The following is a 26,466-nucleotide window of genomic DNA, read 5'->3' on the forward strand; positions in this document are numbered from 1 at the left end:
GAGTATAATTTCACTGATTTGCAGATGAATGTACATATAAATTTTTCATTTTCCATAGATCACCTGTAAAACTTCCTACCTATCTAGATGCCTACCACATACACATTGGGTGTAAGTCTAGACCTTGCTAAAGTAAACTGTTGTATTTTCCTCAGAATCAGAGGTTTTGGTTTTTCTTTAGTGAACCAGTAAATAATATACCTATTTCTTGATTTGTATCTTATGTAACACTTTATGGAATAAGGTATTACTTCCTCTAATTTTACAGGGTTGCAGCTAGCACATTTGGGAATTAAGTGGAATTTTCTTTTTCAGCCTTCTTTTTTTTTTTCTGCTTAGTGTAGTGTCCTCTCTTCTCTTATGATTGCCTTCATGCATACCACAAAGTAAAAGAAAACATACAACTGCTTATTCTCCAAATGCATTAAAATTGAGAGGAAAAAATAGAGAAAGTGTTTCCCCTGGTATTAAAACAGATTTCTTTTTCCCAGCATGTAAGGCAAACTACATTATACAGATGCCAAAGCACCAATTAAAAACAGAATATCTGATTCATCCTACATTACATTTCTCCAATGACTGTAACTTTAAATTTGATCACAATTTATTCTAGTTATCTGCAATATAAACTATATAAATTGTCTTAAAATAAAACTGAAGCAACTTAGAGATGTGCCTGCTTAAGGAAATACTATTATATATAGCAAAGGTAATATTCTTCCCATGAAGAAATAAGAATGCAGTGTTATTCAGAACTAGTATTTCTGTTGAAAAGACTGCACAAACCAATTCTGTGGTAAGTATTTTTGAAACACCATGTACTATTGCTGGTAAATATAACAAATTAACTAGAGCATTGCTCTGAGTAATAGCTTGTGATTCTATCTCCCAAATTCACCTAGGGTGTGGTGCCTTGGAATAGTCAGTTACACCTCTAATCATGTCTTTCTCATCTCTAAAATGAAAATCATAACAATGATTTTCCTACTCACATGCAGGGAGGGATTGTTGGGCTAGATAAGTCAAAAATAGCGAGTACAAAGTAAGCTACTAAATTAAATAATTGTGGTTTTTATATCCACATGAGAAATGATCTTTTAATTATGGATTTGATATATTAGAAAAATACAAAAAGAACATCAAGTTTATTTCTGTTGTGGGAAAATTACTATTTAGAACAAAACTAATTTTTTTAAAGGAGTATATTTCTCCTTGAAGAGGTCCTTTATATCCTTTGTTAGTTGTTTTCCTAGGTATTTTATTCTCTTTGTAGCAATTGTGAATGGGAGCTCACTCTTGATTTGGCTCTCTGTTAGTCTGTTATTGTTGTATAGGAATGCTTGTGGTTTCTGCACATTGATTTTGTATCCTGAGACTTTGCTGAAGTTGCTTATCAGTCTCAGGAGATTTTGGGCTGAGACAATGGGGACTTTGAAATATGCAATCATGTCATCTGCAAATAGACAATTTGACTTCCTCCTTTCCTAATTGAATACCCTTTATTTCTTTTTCTTGCCTGATGGCTCTAGCTATAACTTCCAATACTATATTGAATAGGAGTGGTGAGAGAGGGCATCCTTGTCTAGTGCCAGATTTCAAAGGGAATGCTTCCAGTTTTTGCTCATTCAGTATGATATTGGCTATGGGTTTGTCATAAATAGCTTTATTATTTTGAGATAGGTTCCATAGATACCTAGTTTATTGAGAGTTTTTAGCATAAAGGGCTGTTGAATTTTGTCAAAGACCTTCTCTGCATCTATTGAGATAATCAGAATGGCGATCATTAAAAAATCTGGAGACAACAGATGCTGGAGAGGATGTGGAGAAATAGAAACACTTTTACACTGTTGGTGGGAGTATAAATTAGTTCAACCATTGTGGAAGACAGTGTGACAATTCCTCAAGAATCTAGAAATAGAAATTCCATTTGACCTCGCAATCCCATTACTGGGTATATACCCAAAGGATTATAAATCATTCTATTATAAAGACACATGCACATGTATGTTCCCTGAGGCACTATTTACAACAGCAAAGACCTGAAACCAACTCAAATGCCCATCAATGATAGATTGGACAAAGAAAAATGCGACACATATACACCATGGAATACTATGCAGCCATAAAAACGATGAGTTTGTGTCCTTTGTAGGGACATGGATGAATCTGGAAACCATCATTCTCAGCAAACTGACACAAGAACAGAAAATCAAACACTGCATGTTCTCACTCATAGGTAGGTGTTGAACAATGAGAACACATGGACACAGGGAGGAGAGCATCACACACTGGGGTCTGCTGGCTGGGGGTTAGTGGAGGCACAGCAGGGGTGGAGAGGTTGGGGAGGGATAATATGGGGAGAAATGCTAGATATAGGTGATGGGGGGATGGAGGCAGCAAACCACATTGCCATGTATGTACCTATGCAACAATCCTGCATGATCTACACATGCACCCCAGAACCTAAAGTACAATAAAAAAAGGAGTATATTTAAAGTCTATTTAAAGAAAAATATTAGGCAAGTGAGAGGATAGGTGGCATATGAATACGGCAGAATTGGTGAGGGCACATTACTCATGATTGTAGCTTGGGAAACAGTTGAACTAGAGGCCAATATTTTGGTTGGCATTTGTCAGAGGGATCCAGCCCCTTGAAGACTTTGGGCAGATAGCTTTCAAGCTGTGTCTCAGCTTCCACAATTGTTCAACCCTACCTTATAAGGTTGCTGTGAGGGAGGCTGGGCATGGTGTCTCACATCTGTAATCCCAGCACTTTGGGAGGTTGAGGTGGGTGGATCACCTGAAGGTCAAGAGTTCGAGACCAGGTTGGCCAACACGATGAAATTCCATCTCTATAAAAAATCCAAAAAAAAAAAAAATTACCTGGGCATGGTGGTGGGTACTTGTAATCCCACCTACTTGGGAGGCTGAGGCAGGAGAATGGGTTGAACCCGGGAGGCACAGGTTGCAGTGAGCTCAGATCATGCCATTGCACTCCAGCCTGGACAGCAAGAGTGAAACTTCATCTCAAAATCATCATAATAATAATGAGGTTGCTGTAAGGATTCAGGGAAGTGAGGTGAGTGAAGCACTTAGAATAGTGCCTGCCACCTAGTAGATGTTCACAAAGTATTGAGTATTATTGTTATATTTTCAATTGTATAATAATTTATCCTAACAGGTTATTTCTCAGATAGTTAGTGAAACCCTGACTGGAAAACAAAAGTCCCTAATATCCTCTTGATGGTGTGCTTGGCATAATTCCCCACAAGTGTTATTTACACCACCAGGAGTGTAACAAATGATTCTAATATGATAAAAGTGACCTCACATCGCAATCTAAAAGCCTGGATTCGCTAAATTTAGAGGATTTCTGTTTGTTTTGGTAGGTCTGTCTCTCCTATAACAGCCATCCTCTCCCTGCTCCCTGAAGAACTGAGACTCTGTTTATAAAGCAAACCCATAATATTTCTACCATTTTACAAATTACTTTTGTTAGATTTTGAAATTTTTGAAACTGGTTGGGATGATCACATAAAACTCTTTGAAATGAACAGAATTATTTGTGGTCCTTTATTTTCACTCTTTTTCCTGGCCGACAAACAAGTTTATATGCACTTTCTTTAACAGGCCACTTGCATTCATTCCTAAAAAGTAGCTTTCTATATATATGACCTTGCAAATCCTTTCAGTAAAATGAAATTCAAAGGTCACGTTACTGGTCTTCTTGAAGTGCCAGTGAATTAAAAGCCAGTTATTTTGACTTCGGGTTATCTATTTATCATCTGCATTGAGGAAAGTCAACTGATATTCTGGGCCTATTCCTTGCCTGAAAATTGAAGTTAGACTAGATCAAGTTTTAATCCAGGGTTACATAGATGGGGTCAGGATACTTAGAGAGGGATTTCTTTTTACTAGTCTTTAACTGAAATTTATCATTTCCTTCATCTGTAGGAAACAATACACACCAACATTTATGGTATTTTTGTTTGTCATCAATAGAAACAATATATATTTATTTATTACCTACTTTTTATACAGTTTAGTATAGCAACCTTGAAGTATCATTTGATATTATTATTTCAAAACTACATAGATATTAGACCTTTTTATTTAATGCACACATCACTAGGTTTACTTACATATGTTGATAGCTGTATTTTGGAAAGGTGGGCATAGGTTTCACCAGACTACAGGAGAAGCCTATGATTCAAAACCATTTGGAACCTTGGTATATGGATGTTTCTCAGAGCCTTTTACATGATCCACTCTTTGGCCATGAAGGTCATCTAAGATGATCTTTAATAGATTGAAAATGCAAATTATTTCCTCTTTATGGGAGAATGATATATCAGAATAATATGACTTTTTTTTATGAAGTACTAAGGGTCACTAACTAGTATTGCCCAAGTTAATTGTGAAAGCTTCTACAACTAATTTATCAACTAAAAGTAATATAATTTGGATTTGCAGAGGACTCTAATATTTGGCTGTCATAAAAATTGTGTGTCTACCCCTGAGAAAAGCTGGAATTTTAGTTTTCAAGGAAGACCCTTTTTCAGTGCTACAAAACTCTTGTCTTGAGTTCATCAGAGTTCTTAATTGTTGCTAATCACATGTACAGAATTACTATCGGGTTTAATATATGTATCATTTGGGGGATCTGTTATTTTTTATAATTGCTGGCTTGTTACCATTTGATTACTTTCTTTGTTTTTCTTTTACTCTTTTATTACTGCTGAGTTTTTTATCCACTAGAAAAAAAAGATAAATAATTTGGTGGTGGATGGACCTTGATGTCCTTTCCCCATTCTAAAAACTTCTCTAGACCAGGTGTGGTGGCTCACCCGTGCAATCCCAGCACTTTGGGAGGCCAAGGCTGGTGGATCACCTGAGGTCAGGAGTTAAGAAACCAGCCTGGCCAACGTGGTGATACCCCATTTCTACTAAAAATACAAAAGTTAGCTGGGCATGGTTGGTGGGTACCTGTAATCCCAGCTACTCGGGAGGCTGAGGCAGGAGAATTGCTTGAACCCAGGAGGTGGAGGTTGCAGTGAGCCGAGATCGCGCCATCTCACGTAAGCCTGAGCAACAAGAGCGAAACTCTGTCTCAAAAAAAAGTTCTTTAAAAATTTTTGAGAACCAGTGAATGAATTAATTCTATTCCTTTCTTGTAATTCAGTCTGTTCCTTTTACTCTGTTCTGTTCTATTCTAGACTGTTTTGTTCTGTTCTAATCTAGTCTTAAGTAACAGAATATTAAATCAGAATTTTAAGCCAGGACTCTAACATGATAAATGTAAGACTCCTCTAGCATGATAAATGTCAGAAAAAAAAGCTGATTTGTGAGACAAGAATTTCAAAGAAGATTCAAAAGTCAGTAATAAGATGCATAAAAACCTTACCCAATTCAAACAAATGAAAGGGTCAGGTTACTGAGCTTGAAAAAAAGATTTATGAAAAGGATTCCTTTAAAGAAATCTCTGCTATTGGGAAAAGTGTAGAATCTTTCCTTCTTCACCTTAAATCAAGGAAGAGCTTTACCAAGACCCTTGGAGAAATTGAAGTTAAGAGTATATTGGGAATGGAATCTAGTTCCTACCTGAGAGATCTAAAGAGTTAAATGGTGGCAGGTGAGCCAAAGGAGAGACGGCAATGCAGGTTTCAGCATTTTTTCCAGTCGTTCACGGAAACAAATGCTTCGAGAATGTGTCATATGAACTAATTGTACCCACCCACATTTGGAAGGGTGATGGGACCTCAGCAGACAAAAGTTGGAAATGTGCCAGCAAATTTCCAGGGGCTGTGGACATTGTAAAGAAGCCAGAGATTTGGCCAGGCACAGTGGCTCACACCTATAATCCCAGCCCTTTGGGAGGCTGAGGTGGATAGATCATGCAGTCAGGAGTTCAAGACCAGCCTGGCAAAGATGGTGAAACCCCTCTTTACTAAAAATACAAATATTAGCTATTATCTAGGCCTGGTGGCAGATACCTGTAATCCCAGCTACTCAGGAGACTGAGGTGGAGAATCACGTGAATCTGGCAGGATGGGGCAGAGGTTGCAGTGAGCTGAGATCACGCCACTGCACTCCAGCCTGGGCGACGGGTGAGACTCCATTTCAAAAAAAAAGAAGCCAGAGATTCATGGGTCTTATTAAGCCACTGAAAAGCCATGGTCTTTGGTGAGAAGTCTGTTTAGAGCCCATGATTGTGGTCACAGAAAATAAAATAAAGGCAGCTGTAAACACCTGCCAGGTCTAGTGAGTTTATAAAGCCATCCTACAACACTGCTGCCCCTCTTAGCCTCCTTCTCTCCCCTACGCAGGAGTCCAAAGTAGCCAGTGGAGGAAGAGCAAACAAGAAATGAGAGAAACATCAACCATATACACCCCACCCTGCTCCACACACACATGCACCATTTCTGGGTTCTATAACAAACCCAAGGTGGAAAAGGAGTCTTATCTTTGTTTGATAATGTGTATTACATGAGACCAGACCTTCTCTTGTCTGATTTGAGACTTTGGCAACTTAATGTGATCACAGGATGTTTTTAGTTCTCTAAGAATGATCACGAAAGTGATGAGACTACCTGACATTTTGATCTTGGCTAAGAAGTCCCCATTCTCCATATTTTAAAGACAAATTTGCTTTGTAAATAGCACCTTATAAATTCCGTATGCTCACTAATTACTTAACCTCAACAAAAATCTGCTGCAACTGAGTTGATACAGTCCTATAATATATGTTAAAGGAATTATAACAAAGTTATTTGGTACAAAGTTTAATCGTTAGAATATTTTTACTCAAATTTCAGACACAAAGAATATTCCATTGTATATGACTATTTCCTGAAATATCAAGTTATTTAAAGTAATTGACTCAAAAATTAATTTCTGTTAATTTTGTTTACTTTGTTACTTATGTAATAAGACACTTTTATCTATACCTTTTGCTTTATACTTCTATTTTCCTAGATTCTTTACAACCTCCCAGAAATGTTGAAAGATTTCCCATGCTAATATTTTATTTTTTCTTCAAAGTTGATATGGAAACTGAGTGATTCCAAATTAGTTTGTCTTGACATTGCATCTTATCCTAAACACTACTATCCTTCCATACTCATTTTTTTAAATTCATGGCAACTAAGCAATATATGGTAAAAGACATCAATCATTAGAAAGTTTATTTAAAGGGATTTGTGCCAATTAAAAATATTCAGAAAAACATTATGATTTTTACATGGGATTTAATAGATGTTTAAACATGTTTCATCTATTTTATTTCTGTATTCCCAGATTAAATTGCAGCTTGAGAAAGTTATGTAACCACCAGAAGATAGCTTGTTATGCTCTGTAGATCCACAGGCTGAAAGGAAAATGTTTGGTATCTTGAAAAAATGTGCCACGAAATCCATTGTAAAATCCAGTCTTCATTTTACAAAGTGCCTCAGTCTCCTAACCTTATTAGTTTTGTCCAAAGCCTTATTTTGTTTTGTTTTTGTTTCCTTATATTTTTAGGTGAATCTGATCTTCATACGAACTCAGAAGACTTAGTAAATGCTGAAGGAAAACATGCTGAGACACATTCATAGGCCTGAAACACCTTAAAGACTTCTGTTATTTTAAACATGAGAGGTAATTTTATTTTATAGACAAGAAACTTAACTTCTAAAATAAATGATTTGCAGAATACCATTAGAGATAAAGTTATCTTATTTAAATGCCCTCCTGGACTTTTTAAAAAATCTCCATCATCGATCCTTTGAGACAAAACCTTAACAGGTAAACTTTAAATATTTACCTTTTCAAAGAGTTCTTAATTTGTTAGTCAACAAAAAATGTATTTACTGGGATTGAAATTTTCATCCTTTAAAAAAAAAAATGGCTGGGCGTGGTGGCTCACACCTAGAACTTTGGGAGGCCAAGGCAGGCGGATTATGAGGTCAGGAGTTTGAAACCAGCCTGGCCAAATAGTGAAACCCTGTCTCTACCAAAAATACAAAAACTTAGCTGGGCATGGTGGTGGGAACCTGTAATCTCAGCTACTTGGGATGCTGACTCAGGAGAATCCTTTGAACCAGGGAGGTGGAGGTTGCAGTGAGCCGAGATCATGTCACTGCACTCCAGCCCAGGTGACAGTGTGAGACTCCGTCTCAAATAATAATAATAATAATAAAGTTCATGGGGATATTTAATCCTCATTTCTTTTTTCACGTCATGTAGGAAATGTTTTAGACTGATTTCTAAACATTCATGTATGAATGTTTTAGACTGATTTCTTGTTTTATTTCATGTAAAAATATGAACGTTTATTCCCAGTAATTAAAACAATGCAAGTACCAATCATGTTTGTTAAAATCTGTGCATGTGCATCTGTGGTTCTCATTTTAAAAATTCAGCTTCTAGGGCTTGTTTTCAGTCTACCAAATTATTAACTCTGGGAGCAATGCCTTGAAAATTTGAATTTTTGATGAGCCAGTCTGTTGATATTTCTGTCCACTAAAATTGAGAACCCCTGTCATGAACTGCTAACATATATGTAGGCAGTTAGAAAGGAGGAATGTGTATTTACAATGAGGATGTCTTAATATCTACTAAAAAGAAAAAGATATAAAGAACAAAACCCAAGAACAAAACACGCTTGTTGGGGTGGTGTGTTGGAGGCAAAAGAAAATGCTGAGGGTAGCATTCCAAACCTTAGAGATGTTATTAGTTCCACAGCTGTTACTTTAGATATGAAAGAGTTAAAACGTGATTCACTTTTAAAATAATTTCTTCCTTAACATTCTTGAGTTACAAAGACAGCTAGTTGTAAGACTGTCTTTTATTTATAAGAATAGTTTCATTAATAGCAACAATAAAGTGTCAGGCACTGTGGTGAACATCTTGCATATATTATCTCGCTTAATCTTCTCAACAATTCCAGAGTTAGTGAGTGTGATCCCTATTTTGTTTATAAAGCTTGGGGAGAAATCAAGTTCAAAGTGACTATTCGGCAATGAAAACCCCTCTCTATGTTTAACAATTATATTGTTTTATATGCTACATCAGTTCCTCTCCCTACTGTCTATCCAAACTATAAATTTATTACCTCTAGAGCCTATGATCATTTTAGAAGAGTCCTTGTGTTCTCATGATACACAGCAAAGTCCCTGAAGTATATTTTAGGGAAAACTAATTTAGTGGAAGATTTATAGATGTTTTAAGTAACAGAGTTTCATTGGCAAATGTATGTCTTTAGAAAACCAAGTAAAACAAAATCATGCAAGATACTTTCCTACAGGTCATCTCCAAGCCAGTATACACCAGATATCATCAAAATGAAATTTTAGGATCAGCATTTCCCAGACTTTTATGATAATGGATCTTGAATATTTATGAAAATTTTCAAAAAATTGCATGTAGATAATAGGTTACTAATACATTTGTAAAAATAACTGTTCATTGTATGAAAATACCTAAGGCAACTTATATGCATACATATATCTGTGTGTGTGTGTGTGTGTGTGTGTGTGTATCTGTAAGTAAGAAACTGATATTTCATCAGTAAAAGGTTTTGATGTGATTCACTTGGTAGTTAATGAAGTGTCTTTTTTCATTTTTCAACTAAAAGGACCCCAAAGCCAGAACAGTTTATGGCCCCCTCAAACTAAATATAATATTTAAACCCTAGCAGATGGTTTGGCAATTTTTTTTTCTGTCAAGGCCAATTAAATTATTCAGCTTTTTTCACAGTTTGAGAAAGCCCTGCCTTTGGTGCTCAGTCTTCCGGGAAATGTGGTCTTCAGTAGCACCTTATAAATTCTGTATGTTTACTAATTACATAACCTCAATTGAAGTCTGCTGCAACTGAGTTGATACAGTCCTGCAATATATGTTAAAGGAATTATCTCAAAGTTAATTGGTGCAGAGTTTAATTGTTGGAATATCTTTACTCAAACTTCAGACAGAAATTCACATGCCTTCCAAAAACAAGTAGGTCTTTTAAATGAGGGAAGTGGGCAAGGTCTAAAAACAACAGGAGGGGTAACAATTGGCAACTGTGACTCACTCATGGTGTCTGGGAGACAACAGGCAGTGATCAGTCTTGGAAACAGAGAGGACACAGCATACCCAGCCTGAAGACTACATTTGGCCACTCTTGGGCTCTGGCAGATCTTCACTCTGAAAGAATGAGGGCCCAGTGTTGCCAGCTGTTCATAGTGGTTAAGAGAGGTTCTTAATGTAAACTCTTCCAATTTTTCCTATTGGCTCAAAGTTTTTTGAAATGCTTTGTGGACAAGAAAAAAAATATGTCTGAGGGTCAGATTTGGCTTGCAGGCTTCCTGTTGCAAATTCAGCACACCTTCTTTGTGACTGATAGCTAATTCTTTTGCTGGCCACCATCAAAGAAAGTGTAGCTATTATGGTAGCCTGGCCATGTCTCTGAAAGCCATTGCCTGCTTTGTTCTCAATGTGTAGGTCCCACTGTGAGGCACTTTCCCAGAAAATATTGAACTCTGATTAAGTCTGTGCTATATTGAAACTTTATAAATCAATGTGCAACACTACACTTAGAACAAAAAAAAGCCCTTAAAATCTACTTTTCACATTGTTGTATAATTTCACCATCATTTCTAAGACATTTTAGTCCATGAAAGTGTTTTGTTTAAATTTTTTTTATGTTTTTATTAAAGAAAATAAATAAAATTAAAAAATAAAAATAAAAAGTGCCAGAGAATGGTTGGATATATAATACCATTTTAAATGGCATATCATTTATCACATTATCTTTCTGGCACTTTAAAAGCAAGCCACTGTCAGACCTGTTACTCACTGGAAGGAAAGTGTTCCCTATCACGACCAATGCCTGCTCTTTAACATCAAGTGTACAATCTAACAAGAGACCAGAAATTGATGATTTGTGGGATGTATTTAGTCAACAGACTTGCCTTGACTTTCACACTGATTTAAAGTATCTTTTGGAATGTCTGTAGACAGGGTTTATGTTCTTTAGTTCACTCTAGTCCCTGTGAGTCTAGTTTTCTTACACTCACACAGACCCACTTAACTCATTTACACTACCTGCCACGCCTAAATGCCCATCTGATCTAGAGAACCAAAGTTTTTACTGGGATTGAACACACACGTACATCCAAACACACATGCACACACCCAGAGCAGAAATAGGAAGGGAAATTCCAACTGATATAAAACCACTATCTATTATATATGCTGAGAAAGCCCTTATTTTTGACAAGGTATATAAACTGCAATGTGAATTGCCACACAGTAATTGATACCTGTATATGAGTAAATGATGACCTTCTTTCTATGTTTTCTTTTCTTTTTATTTGTTTATTTTTGAATTCACAAATAAAATTGGTGTGCAACATGTTTTTTTGAAATTGTAGACTGGCTAAATCAAGCTGATTAACATATGTATTACTTCACATGCTCATCTCTTTTTGTGGGGAGAACTTTTAAAATCTACTCTTTTAGCAGCTGTTTTCAGGAATATGATACATTGTTTCTAAACTACTGTAACCGCATTTTACAGTAGACCTCTTGAACTGATTCCTTCTATCTAAATGAAATTTTGTACTCTTTGACTAGCCTGCCCAACCACTGGCCACTCCTTCTCTGATATACATTTTCATTTGGATTTTATTTCAGGACAATGAAAACAACATGAAAACATCATAAATTCTCAACCTTCCACAAAGCTATAGCTCCTCTTTCAACACAGAATTGGATTGGGCCATTTTAATTGACTCCTATACAAGGAATTAAGAAGAACATAAATTTTGAGCTAGTAACTCTGGCCAAATAAATACACTCAAGTTCTTATCGGAGTTTTTGGCCAGTGCTTCTGCCATTTTTTGCCTCCACAATTTGGCCTTCTTCAATCAAGCCAGAGAAATTTTTGAGACAAGAGTTGGACAGTTTTTAATTTTTCTTGCTCTGAACCCAGTCATAATGATTGTGCAATGCATGTGCAGAAGATGAAATAATTTAAAATTTACTTCCTTGCACTGTCTTACACAGAGTGCTATAACTATAATTTTTCAAGGTCTTAAATAAAGGGAAGCAAAAACAAAATTATGGAAAAAAAATCTTTTTGCAGTGATGGGGAATGGACTATTTAGATTGTCCTTCTTATTTCAAATGCATAGGAGCAAAATGACAGGTGTGACTGCCAAGGAGTTGGTTGAAGTGCCAGAGAAATGCTACAATCCAACAATGGAGCATCAGAATCCCAGCTAGGTGACCTGAGGAACACTGCATGTAAACTCTCATGCTAAGAAATAGCAGTGAAACCTTTCTCTGAACCCCGTGGACCAGCCTGCGTCCATCATAACCACCATGGGTGTGGTTACAAGCAAGTCACATGCTATCTGCAGTTCATGATAGGACCATCAGCCATTGGTGGAGACAGACACTAGAATGGAAAATGAAATTTGCCTGTGGGGTGTTTATCCCATCAGGATGTAACAAAACATATTACCAGCCAAGAAATAAGAGACAAGAATGTGTATGTGTGTTCAAAAATGTCTATGAAAATGAAAGCCAACACTTTTCTGTACAGATAACATTATTTGACGTGACTTTTCTATTTCACTACACAGAAACAAACTGCAGCCCTCAGAGGCCCTGCTTCCTTGTCATGTTTTGCCTGAGCATGTGCAAAGTCTTTCCTTTGCTCAAAGCTGAAAAACTACCTTTATGTATTATTAGCTGACAATAAAGCTCAAGCACAATTAGATGTTGTAACTTTTCACTGTACAAGCATTGCAATGATTGTGAGCTTCAGTGAATTTGTCTTTGTGAAAGGTAGAAATTGGATGGAAAGAATCAAGAGTAGCCATCAATTAAATCATGCAAAAGAGGATCCATCCATCCTAACAAGTTTTCTGCTGCACCTGCTTCATTCCTGGGTTCCACAATGCTAAGCAATATTTTAGAAAAAGGATACATTCAGAAGCTTTTAAGCCTAAGTAGTGAGATTTTATAACTCATAACTTAGATCTCTCTTAATGTGTAAGCCATATTCTATATGCATATTTAGTATGCATCATTCATTGTAATTTAAGATATATTTGGGTGTAGGCTGTATAAAATGCTTTTAATTGTTCTGTGAATAGATCCTTAGCTTTAGTTTCACCAAAATCTCATGCAAAACACAGCTAAATAATTGAATTGTATCATAGACATTACAATGTAATTGATATTTTAAATGTAAGCAGTAAGATTGATCTATAATAACGTGCTGGGGGAAAACATTTATAGATATGTACATCATGGTGACTTATTATCCTTTCAAATGGATTTTTATTTCTATTTATGGAGAGACTGTAACTACCGCTTTGAATGTCTTTTTAAAACAAGGCATTTACCAGCTAGAAAATATTGTGCATTTAATAGAATCTATCTGGAGAGTCTAATTACTATTGTTCCTATTTGAGCCAGTTGTCTTTCAGTAAAGCTATAGAATCTCTCAAAGAAGGAGTAAATATAAATACTACTTCTCAAATGTCGTAGGAAGCATATCCACTTTGTTTCTATTAATATTTTAACATCTATAAGACCTTATTACTAAAATAATAGAATATAAAGAATTCATCAATTTATGTACTTGGGATTTAACCTAATTTTCCAGGTTTTGCAACTTATAAAGCACTGTGACCAAATTTCCAGAGAGAGTGCAGAACAAAAACAGTTTCACTCCTTCAGAAGAATTGTCACACTGCTGCTGTACTTACTTTCCTAATCTCTATCTGCTACACTCCCTCCTTCTCTTTCTTTTTCTTTTAAGCTTTTATATTTCTTCCTTCTCTTGTTATCCTCTCTGTAAGACAGCTACTACTTAGCACTAATTAATAGAAAGTCAGAGTGGAGCTTATCTGTGCCTGTCCCTTCTGCAAACATTAATATTGAGCCCATCTGAAGAGAGGGATTGATGAGTTAGGCTGCTGCACCTTGAATGTCCTGCTTTGCATTTTTAACCTCAGCTCCCCAACGTATGTATCCTGCAAGTTTATATGCCTTTTCATTTAACCAAAACCTCTTTTATTTAATTTTTAACATGACAACCTACAATTCTTGTGTTTTTATTATGGTGTATTTCTCTGTTTTTCTTATTAAATGTGATTGCTAAATAAATCATATTTGAGGGAAAACCTTGTGAAACATTTGGTGTTTTATGTAATTCAATTTAGTGGGGCATTGAAAAGTTGGAGAAATTGGGGAAAACCTAAAGGACACCAACTTAAAAATTGATATGAGTTTTGTGAGAAAGTGCTTTTTGCTCTATAGAAGAAATACTTATTGAATTACTTATTATTATACCTACTATTCTTAAGCTCCTGGCTGGAAGCATGGTGCATATATGAATATGGAAACCTTTCCTCTAGAAATTTCAGGTCTCATAAAGGAGAAAATCTACACAGACTATAATTTATACATAATAACTAGGATACCACATAAAAAAGTAACCAGTTGCAAATAAAATGCACCAATGAATATTTGAGGAGGTAATAAACTGCTTCTGTCTTCAGAGCTTTCAAGACTAAGTGGTGCATCACTTGGCACTTAATAAATAAAAACAAAAGTTTACAAACATTGCCTATTTTCCATGTGCGGCCTCCAGGTAAATGTTTAACAATATTATCTCAAATCCTGACAATAAGGTATTGTTATGAACAAAGGAAACCAAGTCTTACAGAATAAGCTTTGTCCAAGGCTATGCCGGTCTCCGCTGGCAGACTCCATGCTGGATTTAGTTCTAGGTTTCTCCAGCACCTTGTTTTCTTTCTACAACATCCACGTGGGGCTGGGCAGAATCTCTGTGAAGAAGAGCAATGTGAATAAGGCAACACCAGAGAATAATAAAGAAGCAGCGTGATGAGTCAAGATGAAGATCTAGTGAGTCTCAATTAATTGAATTAAGAGTAATTGGCATGGTATGTGTTAGCCCTTAAGCTGTGTTTCTATGAAGCCAATGAGTTCTGGAAGAAGGTGGAAAAACCTAACTGGTTATCAAACACATGACACTTAGCGGAATTTTTTACTTTAAGTATGAGTACGTGATAAATTTCCATCGAATATCAAAAAGCTTTCAAATGCTATATTTTAAATATAGAAGTTCATTTTTACATTTAGAAATATAATTTAGATATAAAACATGTATTTCCTTTGGAAGCTATAATATATTAGTCTTCTGTTCTCTGTTTAATTGCTTTTCTAAATACGGCAAAGCTTATCTGCCATTTAGTACAAGTCCTAGACAATAAAGACAATGTATATTTTAAAGTCAAAAGAGCAAACACCTAATAATATCCTGCATTATTATATTCTTAATTCTTTGAAGGTACTGTCAATATTTAAGATACAGTTTCTATATATGGGCCAACATTATGTTTAAAGCTCTAGTTGAGTCTTTTTATTCCTTAATAAAATTAGTTAATTTCTAGGTAATTTGCTTAACATGTGTGAAGGTTGGAGAGCTTCCTTTGCATCTCAAGTTGATATATTTTTATCTCTAACAATTAAAGAGTAGAATTACGTAGTTTTAGTTTATTGTAGTCATACTAGTGAATATTATCTTACATTATCTCTTTTATTTTCTACGACTACTCTGTAAGACATTATTATTCCTTATTATAGGTAAGGAAGTGTGGCAGAGGAAGATAAAATAATTGGTGTAAGGTCAGGCAACTAGTAAGTGGAGGAACCCAGATTTGAAGTCTGAGGGAGTCTGACTCAAAACCACTAGGCTAGGTTGCCTCTGGCCACTGGAGTAGTCTGGCATGCATCACGTCCTGCGCTGCACAAGGGTTCAAGGACCTAAGAGGGAATGGCGGGGCATAAAGAAGGACACAGACACAGACATAGAAACAGAAAGCTGGGTGGGCCAGGTGGTTCGGGAGGTGAGGATGTCAGTCTCTCTGACCTCAGCCTAAGCGTACTTTATTTTATATGTTCACAAAACACATAGCAGAGGGAGGGTGCAATTACTTAGAACAGCCCATGGTTATTATTCTCATACTTCAGTTAATATACTTCAGCTAAAAACTATCTTGCAGCAAGGTCAGCGAAAGCTGGTTATCTCCCTAGGCCCATCTGTTCTCTCTGAGACACACATACTTCTACTGTGGTTTCACTTCCCTGAAGTTCAACGAAAGTTCACAGCAGCCTTGCTGCTGATCGCCCCGGAGGGAGTATGCTACTCCGGCTCCCTACAGAGTAGGATCTGTCATTTTTTTTCTATTTATGATATTCATTACCTTCCCTTTTTACTCTTTGTTCCATTTTGCAGGCTCTTGTCCCTAAAAACTACCACATTGAGAGGGAAGAATTTTCAGTGTCCAACAGCAGGACTGTGTGTGTTTTGGTGACCAATTTAACCATATATTACTGTACACAAGGTGTCTGATTTTGGTGGATGGGAAGAACCATTTTCCATGCTTAATATATGACTTTAAAACATGCTTTTCAAGTAACCACTGGTGCTCACTCTAGACTCTTGCTACTCCAAATGTGGCCCACACCTGTGAACTTCTTAAAAATTATCTCAGGTTTCATATTAAACTGGAATTGGCATTTTGCAAAGATAACTTGGTGATTTCTATACAAATCATTGTTCTAGACAGTAATTACATAATAGGGAGAAAATTCTAAATACCTACTAAGCACTTTAATACAATGTTGTTTTTCTTCACAGTAGAGGTTCTTAATAAGTGCCTTTTGACTCCTGTACCCTTTCTCAGATCTATCAGCAAACATCATGGGACAAAAGCCAAAGGTTCAGGCTCTTTTGTCTTTTAATGATGTGTATGTATCTGTATTGATGAAATGTAGTTCCTTACATGAATAGTTAGAGGAGGACTTGGAAGAAAGACATTAGGCTTGGAAAAAAGACATTAAATGTGTGAGCATGACCATTTGGCTTTTAGAGCAAAAAAAAATCTTTGAAAACAAAATGCTTTATAAGAGGCATTAACATAGTTGGTTCATCCTGTTCTCATTGTCCTATAAAATATTGTAATTGAATCATGTCGTGTACAAAGGCCAGCTTTACCTTACACAAGTGATAAATACATAACTGTTAACCTAAAAACATAGTTTGATGTGTTTCACTCTTATCTGCCAGCATTTTTTAAACCTTAAAATACAGAAAAATTTATGGAAAATATACTTGAAATGTATCGGGTAGGATAAGGGAGAGGACATTAAACATTAGAGCTAATTGTCAAGCCTAGGGGGGAAGGAAAAGAGTTTGTGTTCACTTGGAAGCAGCAAGCCATCTGAGTTCAGAAACATAATATACAAGGGAAAAAAAGAGAAAACAGGGAGCTGAGATTGCTTTATAGAAGAAAGGGAGCTGGGTGTATTTTCACAGCGACATAAGCCCAGAGAATGTGGAGGATGGGTAGCTGGGAGGCCTCATTCCATCTGAGACTGTGGGGTGATACAGAGAGTGAGAAAAAGATTTGTATTAGGCAATAGGAATGAGGGAGAAGTGAAAGGGCAAAAAGATGAACGGTGTGTGAGAAACATTTGTTCTTTGGTTTACCAAAGAAGCATTGGCTTCGGGCAATTGAATTTGGTTGGGCAAACCTTTCTGCATAAGACACAACTTTCTGTCTTTTTGAGTCCTGTATTCACGTCCCATCATAAGCCAACCAGCAGTGTAATCGCTTCTTGTGTGGGTGTCTATTTTTCTGTTTAGGATTGGCACGTTGAAAAGGTTGAAACATGCATGGGATTCTCAGGAGCCTCCCCTGACCTGAAGGACTTTTAAATTACTCTAACTGAATATAAAACTCACAACATTCAGCTTTCCTCTAGGCAAAGCCAGGCTCAGACAGCCCTACTAATGTGGCAACGTCACACCTTCTGGTGTTTCTTGCTTTTAGAGCACAGAGTTAGACATGCACCAACCGATTCAGAAGTCAGATGCTCCAAAGGTAATGGGAACTAAGCCTGTGAGGAGGTACAAAACTGAGGGGCTGTAACATTAATCCATGAGCTGTAATTTTCAATTTTAATATAATAGACCAAAGACAAGTTTAATAAATTTCTGGAAGGTGAATAGTAATAGCCACTAAATGATATTATATGTTGAAATATACAGCTGAGGTATACACACACACATACACACACACACACACACACACACACACATGAAATCTTCCTGATCTCATACCATATGGAAGAAAAAATTGATATTATGATGATCTGTAGTGAGTGAGAGTTTATATGAAAAGCAGGAATCTATTTTTTTCCAAGTCAAATGTTTTTCCTATAGATGATATGATCCTATAAATTATCTTTTAGAGAGTACATAAAGAACCCCTACTCCCCCAGGCAAAAAAAAAAAAAAAGCTTTTTTCAAAATCCTTGACTTTGGATGTTGATGGAATATTTGACTTTTCTCTCAGCTTCATTGGAATTCCATCTTACCATTTCTAAATTACTGCATAAACAAAGATATAAAATATGTTCTTTTTAATGTACTCATCCTAAAATGAGTAAGGTATTAAACTGCACTAGAATTCATTATTAAAAATTGATTTTCCGATGAATAATACCATATATGCATATGAACAAGTGAAAATAAAAATGTCTATTTAGAATTAAGAATATTCCTGTGCATCAAGTATGAATTAATTTTACCTTAGTATGTGTGCGTCTTTGTGTGTATGAGTGTATTTGGGCATATAAAACTTGATGGTTTCAGATGAAATATTAAATTCAAGATTTCAAGTTTCTAAACTCCTTGTTTTCTAACTCCTGCTCCATTCATTAAAATCACAATTTTCCCACTGAGAAACAGAAGAAAATGACAGCTACAGCACCTTTTAAATAATTTTAATAATATTTGTCTTAGATTACAAAACCAGTATGCATTTAATCCCTTATTTTTAAACAAACTCCATTTTTTTTTTTTTGTTACAGATAGCATCTACATAGTATTCTTCACTTAGTCTGCAAAGTAGACTAGGCATTCCATAGGGTCAGGGGTGTATGTTTTGTTACTTTGTTTTGTCTAGCCTAACGCAGCTTGCATACAGCATAGCCTAACTGTTTCGGACAGAATGTGTTAAGTTGACTTCAGCTATATATTTCTGAAGCGTTTTGGGTTTTAAGATTGTTGTGAGAATTAAGTATATTGATAGAGATAAGGAACTTAGAGCCTATTGACTCATGTACTAAGTGAATGTTAGCTATTATTTGTTCATTTATATTAGCATTTTTTCCTGGCTATGTGATGCAAATATATTAGGTTGGTGCAAAATTAATTCCAGTTTTTATATATGAACACATAAGTCTGCTAAGTTCTAAGTTTCTTGTCTCTACCAACTTATTTAATTCTCACAGCAATCCTAAGAGATAAATATTACTGTTATATCCATTTTATAAAGAGGAGACCTGAGACAAAGGAGAATCAATGTGTTCAAGGTCTTCCATCCTAGAAGATGCAGGATTCTGATTTCAGAGTTCATGTCCTCAGCATTGTTTTACTCTTTCAAAACTAAACCAAACCCCAAGAGACTGCTGAACTTGACAGAATCTATGATATTTTCAACTGTTGAGAACCTTGCTGTGGCATTGTGGTCGGGTCAATTTAAAGTTAAAGCATATCATTTCTATAAGGATTACAGCCTCATATCTTCTTTCTATTCAAAGAGTATTGCATTAAGTCTTTACCACTTTACCTGTGTTGAACATCTGGCTTCTCTTTCCAGCTCCTTTTACTTTGTCTTTTCTGCATACTGTTATTATGTTAAATCTCCCTAATGAGTTCTTTAGACATATTGCTCCTCTTCTAAAAAACAGTTTCTCCTTGTCTACATCAGAGGTCAGCAAACTTTCTGTAAAGGGTCAGACAGTAAATATTTTAGGCTCTGCAGGCCACATACCATTATACCACCCCTCATCCTGCTGCTCCTCCTCCCTCTCTTCTCCTTTCCTTTCTCCTCCTCCTCCTTCATCATTTTCTTCTCCTCCTCCTCTTTCTATTTCTTCCAGTCCTTTTCCTTTATCTTCCTTTTCTCCTTTACAATCCTTTAAAAATGTAAACCATTCTTAGCTAGTGGGGAGAGAGCATGCAAAAACAGGTCATGTGGCAAATTTGTCCACAGGCCTACTCTGCACAACGCTACTATTTCAGCTCAAAGAACTCAGTGCCCTAGGAATAAGAATGGGGCGGCTTGTGCCAGTTACAGTCACCCCAGGAGCTCCAGCTTCCCCAGGCCCTGCTAGCCACCCTGAGGACTGCGAAGGTCACTATCTATCTCTAGCACACCTGCCACTCATTCTCAGTACACACATCCATTTGGAAGGCCTGGCTACAGCACTGATTCTCAGCCCTTAGCATCCATCAGCATGGCCTGGAGGGTTTGCTAAACTACAGAAGTCTAAGCCCCATTCCCCAGAGATTCTGATTCAGTAGGTCTAAGATGGAGTCTGAAGCAAAGCTAATGCTAGTAGACAGGGGATCTCACTTTGAGAGCCACTGGACTGCGGGTTAATCTTAAACTCCTTCGTATAATGTTCAAAGCCCCTCACAGCCTAACCCAGCCCATTTTCAGTCATAGCCTTCATTACAGTATTCACTGTTCCTGAGTGCCTCTGCACTGAGTGCCTCTGCTGACTGAGTCTTGCTGCCTCCTTCGCCATCTTTACCTGTCCCCATCCCTCCTTCCTCTAAGGATCTATGCATTTGCCCTCTCTCTCACAAAGCCTCTTGTCATTCCTCTCCAGAACTCCATCTACTCTTTGGATGAACACTTATCTACTATCCCTCTGTGTGAGAGAATTGTAGCTCTCTTTCATACACTTGCTGCTAGATTTTACACATAGTAAGTGTTCAGTAAATATTTGTTGAATAAATCAATGAAGACAGGAAGGAAAAGTGTATTATTATTTGTCCTGCTTGGTATATGAGTGAGTCAGTCCTTTTCAGATAATATCTCCAGTTAATTCAGTCAAAATAAGACCCACTTTTCAAGCACTTTAGATCTGCAGAATCCTAAAAGCCATTTATGTTTTTTTCTCAGAGCAGAAAAATGGGGATTGCATTAATCCTTAATAGCATACTAAAAGCAAATCTGAATTATGTGAGAGAAACAATAAGATTTATTCATCTCTCTCTTGTCTCTATGATGGAGAGATGCGTATGCTGGTGTAGAGATATGTTCATAACAGCAAATCCTAAACATTGTGAAGGAGAAAAGCTCACATATCCGAGGTGATTTCCTGTAGCCTTGACGATTAATAGTGGGAACCTTATAGGATTTAGAACAATAGTGACTCTAATCATTAGTCATTGGTTGTTGGTAGCTGCTAACCTTAATATTTCCTAATCTGAAGACATTTCTTAACCATTAATACTTTGATAGAATGATAAAATAAATAACAAAGAATATTTAAAAGATCCAGACAGTACCTGACACATTGTTGGCCTTGATGAACAGAAATTAATCTTATTTTTCATTTATCCAGATACCATTAAATTTGTTACATTTTATGTGGAAGACCTAAGGCAAGAAATAGCTCACCCAAGATATCTTATGAAATTTGGCCTTCTGTTCAATTTTGGACTTACTTTGTCATTTACCAGTGCTATGTTCTTGGACAAGCCTAAATTTTTTCATCTATAAAATGGAAATAGTAAGAGTGCCTATGTAACAGGTACTTTTGGAATGATTAAATGAATAAGGTGTTGAGAATATCACCTGACACATAGAAAAACAGAAATAATATGAGCTATACAAATAACCTACCTAGAGCTTCATCCTTTTCTTTTAAAATTAGTTGATATTTATAGTTTCAAGAGCATAGCATGGCTTTAACTTTAGCAGCAATATCTTAAAAGTCCACATGATGGAGAAGTTGCTCCATGCAGAGTAGACCAGCCATTCCATAGTAGAGATCATATTATCATTAATTTACCACTCATGTCCTTGCTTGAGAGGAAACGCAAAATTATACATATAGATTAGACACAGAAAGATACAAATTTATAGATTTATGTATATGTGTAGGTAGATATGTTGATTTGCTCATTGGTTGCTATCTCATGTAGATATTCTATTTGGGGAACAATTTTAACAAGAATATTAGAGAGAAAAATATCAACATAAAGATAAAATAACACTAACCTTTAGATTTCATAGACGGCTCGTTAAATAAAAAATATCATCAGACATCCAGGTGCACTGAGAAGCAACAATAACAGTTTCTCAAAGAGGAAAACTATGAACACACACACACACACACACACACACACACACAAACAGCTATGTACACACACACACACAGATATGTACACACACACACACACAAAGAGCAGCAAACTCCCCAGATTTCGCAGACTCTTCATTAGCAAAACAAGCTTTCTGAAGAGGAAATGAGAAAGGAGAGGACTTTTCATAACGTAGAAACTATCCATGCGAGAGGAACAGACGCATTTAACAAGCACAGTAAGTCAGATACAATCTAAAAGTCGAGTGAGTCAACATTGAAATCATCATCAAACCTTTCCTCGGAGAGAAATGGGGGCAAAAGGAAAACAGCCACGGTGCAAAAGATGCATTCATGCAGCAATGACTTAGCAGTAGCGGACAGGAAGCTGCTAAGAACAAGTTGTGTGGCCAGAGAGGAAGAGGGAAGGAGCTGACCTTGCCCTCCCTCAGGTCCTCTCCCTCTGGCCATCTTTCTCTTTTCACCGGAGCCCCTTGTGAGAACCTCCTCACCTCTGTTCCTTTGTCCACTTTACTCCAGATGTCCCCCTCCATTCTCACCTGGCTTCTCCTTAACAGAAGAGAATATGAAGATTGTAACTGTGGGAGGTATACGTGTCTTTTGTTTTTGTTTCTGTTTTTTGTTTTTTATTTTTTTTTGAGATGGAGCCTGGCTCTGTCACCCAGCCTGGAGTGCAGTGGCGCAATCTTGGCTCACTGTAACCTCCGCCTCCCTGGTTCAAGCGATTCTCTCGCCTCAGCCTCCAGAGTAGCTGGGACTACAGGCATGTGCCACCATGCCTGGCTAAATTTTGTGTTTTTGGTAGAGATGGGGTTTCATCATGTTGGCCAGGCTGGTTTCTTAACTCCTGACCTTAGTTGATCCACCAGCCTTGACCTCCCAAAGTGTTGGGATTACAGGTGTGAGCCACCGCACCTGGCCCTTTAGTAAAGTTTTAATTCTTTGTGCTTAATTTAATAGAAATCAGGTTAAATTTCTTCTCTATCTTTCTTTTTAAAAGCTTCTTTTGTATTTCAGTATAGCAAAAGATTTTTTGTATATACATATATACATATTTAGTGTACATTATATATATATGTGTATATATACATATTTTACATACACATACATGTGTATATAGAGATATATACAAACACATATATAAACTATAGACACACACACACACACACACATTGGTCAATAGAAAAAAATTTTAACCCCACATTGCACAATGAAAGAAAACAAGGAGATTAATTTTGGCAACTATATTTTCCCCAAAATATTGCATTAAATTATCTCATACAGATACAGTTTTGGGTGTTTATAATGATAATGTCTTATTTTTGACACTTTTTTGCCGGTACTAAAAAAAAATTACTTTAAAAGTCTTATTTAGTTACCAACCAGTTCCAATTAACTCCTTCCTATATATTCCATTTATTCTGACAATGAAAATGTGTAGCTCAACCTTGCTATCATATACAAGTCCAGGATTTAGTAATATAACTCCTATCTTAGAATTGACCTTCATGTCATTTTAGTTTTTAGACTATTGGGTGTTCTTAAAAGCAAATAAATGACCAATGTAATATTTAAAACACTTGAAAATGTAACAAACAAGTGACAAATTATGTATGTCCCATTAGGGTAGGAAAACACATCCACAGAATATATGCTGCAGGAGAAATGTAACAGGAAACTCACTCATCTACTACAAGGCCTTGAAAAATGTTGGTCTCTGTAAACAATACAGAAAGAAAAACATTCTTTTCTAATTACGAAAGAGATGTTCAACCATCTATAAACGTTTTTTTAAAGTTCTTGTTGTTCCCTTATTTTGCTTCATATAAAGCCACGTTGTACCTTTAATACTTTTGAGAATAATGCGATTTGAAGTCAATTAAACTCATTCCTCAGCTTTTGAGGAGAGCAGCAGGTAGAATGTTGTCTTTGGCTCCTCATTAAGTAGTATTTGTTCCTTTCAATGGTCTATTATCTACAGCATAATCCATAATTCCACATGTAGGTCTGGGTGATTAAGCTTTTTCATATTATTTTTATTTCTTTAGCAATACAAAGTCTGGGAGTAGGAAGTAAAAGTTAGTACTTAAGTCCTAGGGCAAGTAGGGAGGATAATAACAGTAAACAATTTGTGAAATTATTTTTATTTTGCAACTTATGAGAAATCGAGAAAGGGAAACAAATTAAAGATTGATGCCTTGTTCTTTAAGAAAAGATTATACTAAGATTGTCATGAACTCAGCAATGCTCTCATTTTACATGATAAAGGTTATTTTAAGAATATAAATTTAAACATGGGAAACATTTTTAAACGAATCAAATACTTTTTTAAAAGTTTCAAATTTACGTCTTTTATTTCTTATAGGCCATCTTACTTTGAAGCCAATGCCCAAGAATTAAAGTAGAACTCAGGTTTTTCTTCCTACCTTAGCCTTATTAGCAAAAGTATCTGCCTATGCTAAATTTATGTCTGAATTGCAGGAAGTTTCAATACATAAGGAAGTATAAGAAAGCATAAGTCTATGGTTCCTAAGGAGGATGGGCTTTTTTGTCCTAAAGTCTATCACAACCCAACCAGATCAGAAGCTAGCTAGTGGAAGGGTTTGTTGGATTATTGGTTCATTTGGGGCCATTTATCTTCTTTGGACTCTCGTTTTCTTATCTATGACATAAATCCTACCTGTCATACAAATTTAATGTTATTATTAGCAGAGAAACATAGGTGAAGCCACTTAATTAACTGTAAAGAATTGAACAAATTTTTACTAGCAGGATGGCAATGACAATAAAATAGCTTTTCTATTTTTATAAGTCCAATGCTTAATTCAGTAGTTGGCAGGTAGTAGGCCATCAATAAAATTTGTGGGACTAAATTAAATCAAGACCAATGGAATTTGAAAGAGAAACAACGCAATAAATAAACACAGGGGAATCTGGAAAAGGAAGGAAATGTGTTTGAAAAACTCCCTGTTGTAAGACAAGGCTCAGATTCCAAAATTAGAAAATGAAAAATAAATCACTTAAAATTTACCTAAAATCAAGGTCCCTTTTTCAGTTGTAGAGAGAAATAAATTAAAACCAAAGAGAAGAACTTGACAAATGGTGTAACATAAATTATTAGAAAAACGTAAAGTGAAGAAACACCTTCTCAAAAACATGTCAATACTTATGTATAAAACATCTAAAGTGCTTCAGGAGGCAATCCAGTAGAAAGCAACACGGTGTCATGATGCAATCGGAGGTGGTGGTGGTGGTGGTGGTGTTTGTTCCCTGTTGAGATTTTTCCAAGCTCAAGTAGAAGCACAGCACTAACATGTCAACTTCTGGTTGTTACCAACTCATTTCGCACCTGGAGGAGAAAAAGAAAGTACTTCAGAACACAGTGGAAACCTTCCAGAGAATTTGAAACCATGTCATATAAATCTCGGTAAAGGGAAAAATCTGGTATGCAGCACTTAGGAGCAACAGAACTTGTGTGCTAGGATAGAGTCAATTATCCAATTAGCGATTTGTAAGAGGAAAATTATCCTGGAAGAACTTTTAAATTTCAAAAACAACAAACAAAAAACCGGTCTCCACCATTTAGGTCATTTTCTAAAGGGAAATTTTAAAAGACAGAAATCAATTGGTTCAATGCTTATTTTATTATATACATACATACATATGCATGTGTTTGTGCATTTCTAACTCAAGCAATTTTGTTCTATTGGCTGTCATACAAGCACACAGATATCTTTTCTCCTCTGAGCCCATATTCTCACAATACTGTGGCTTTCTGTCTATTCTCATCTCTTCGTTTTTCCTTTACAGCTTGCCTGCAGTTCTTGAAAGAAAATTAGACAGGAGAAACAGATCTTAGAGTCAGAGGGGCCCTGACAAGATTATCTGATCCTCTATTGTATCATTCTCCACATTTTACTGCGCAGAAAACTCAGTTCTAGAGTGGTTAAAGGACTTGCCCAGTGTCACACAGCTTTAATAAAAAGGAGACACTACCTTTTGCAATAATATTACCTCGTTTTATTTCTTTCTGGAAATTTATCATTATTAGAAATGATTTCATTACTTTATTAGTTTACATGTATTTGACTGTCTTCAAACATTAAAATATACACCCATGAGCTTAAGGACTCTCACTATCTTATTGATACCTTTAATTCCCAGCACTTAAACAATGTTTAACATGTCATGGTTATTCATACATATTAATTGAAT

At 36.1% G+C, this 26,466-nt stretch overlaps 2 protein-coding genes and 1 long non-coding RNA gene across 9 annotated transcripts in view; 1 reads left to right on the forward strand and 2 right to left on the reverse strand.

Annotated features, from left to right (window-relative positions):
* The window catches only part of PDE1A (phosphodiesterase 1A), a 385,412-nt gene extending 370,808 nt beyond the window's left edge, over nt 1–14,604 (forward strand). For 5 of the 6 annotated variants that reach the window (XM_012468608.3, XM_012468605.2, XM_012468607.2 and 2 more), the window contains 2 exons: nt 7,519–7,635; nt 11,656–14,604. In XM_012468608.3, coding sequence (XP_012324031.2) covers nt 7,519–7,592 — 74 coding nt within the window. In that variant the 3' untranslated portion in view covers nt 7,593–7,635; nt 11,656–14,604. The remainder of the gene's footprint in view (nt 1–7,518; nt 7,636–11,655) is intronic. The other variant, XM_012468609.3, reaches the window with a different exon arrangement.
* LOC105728286 (uncharacterized) lies at nt 2,685–22,289 on the reverse strand. Of its 2 annotated transcripts, none has more exons than XR_010341443.1 (4): nt 22,149–22,289; nt 19,701–19,856; nt 14,703–14,825; nt 2,685–2,852 (listed from the first exon to the last, which is right to left on the reverse strand). It is a non-coding gene; the product is annotated as an uncharacterized LOC105728286 (long non-coding RNA). The 2 variants fall into 2 exon arrangements; XR_010341444.1 differs by lacking the exon at nt 22,149–22,289 and adding an exon at nt 21,771–21,937.
* A 3,158-nt stretch (nt 22,290–25,447) lies between these two features.
* PPP1R1C (protein phosphatase 1 regulatory inhibitor subunit 1C) overlaps nt 25,448–26,466 on the reverse strand; it is a 165,024-nt gene continuing 164,005 nt past the window's right edge. The window contains exon 5 of the mRNA XM_064372849.1: nt 25,448–25,600. Coding sequence (XP_064228919.1) covers nt 25,590–25,600 — 11 coding nt within the window. The 3' untranslated portion in view covers nt 25,448–25,589. The remainder of the gene's footprint in view (nt 25,601–26,466) is intronic.

This window comes from Aotus nancymaae, unplaced genomic scaffold (assembly GCF_030222135.1).
Source record: "Aotus nancymaae isolate 86718 unplaced genomic scaffold, 86718_ANA_hifiasm-v0.15.2.pri h1tg000008l, whole genome shotgun sequence".
In the NCBI taxonomy this organism is placed as follows: domain Eukaryota; kingdom Metazoa; phylum Chordata; class Mammalia; order Primates; family Aotidae; genus Aotus; species Aotus nancymaae.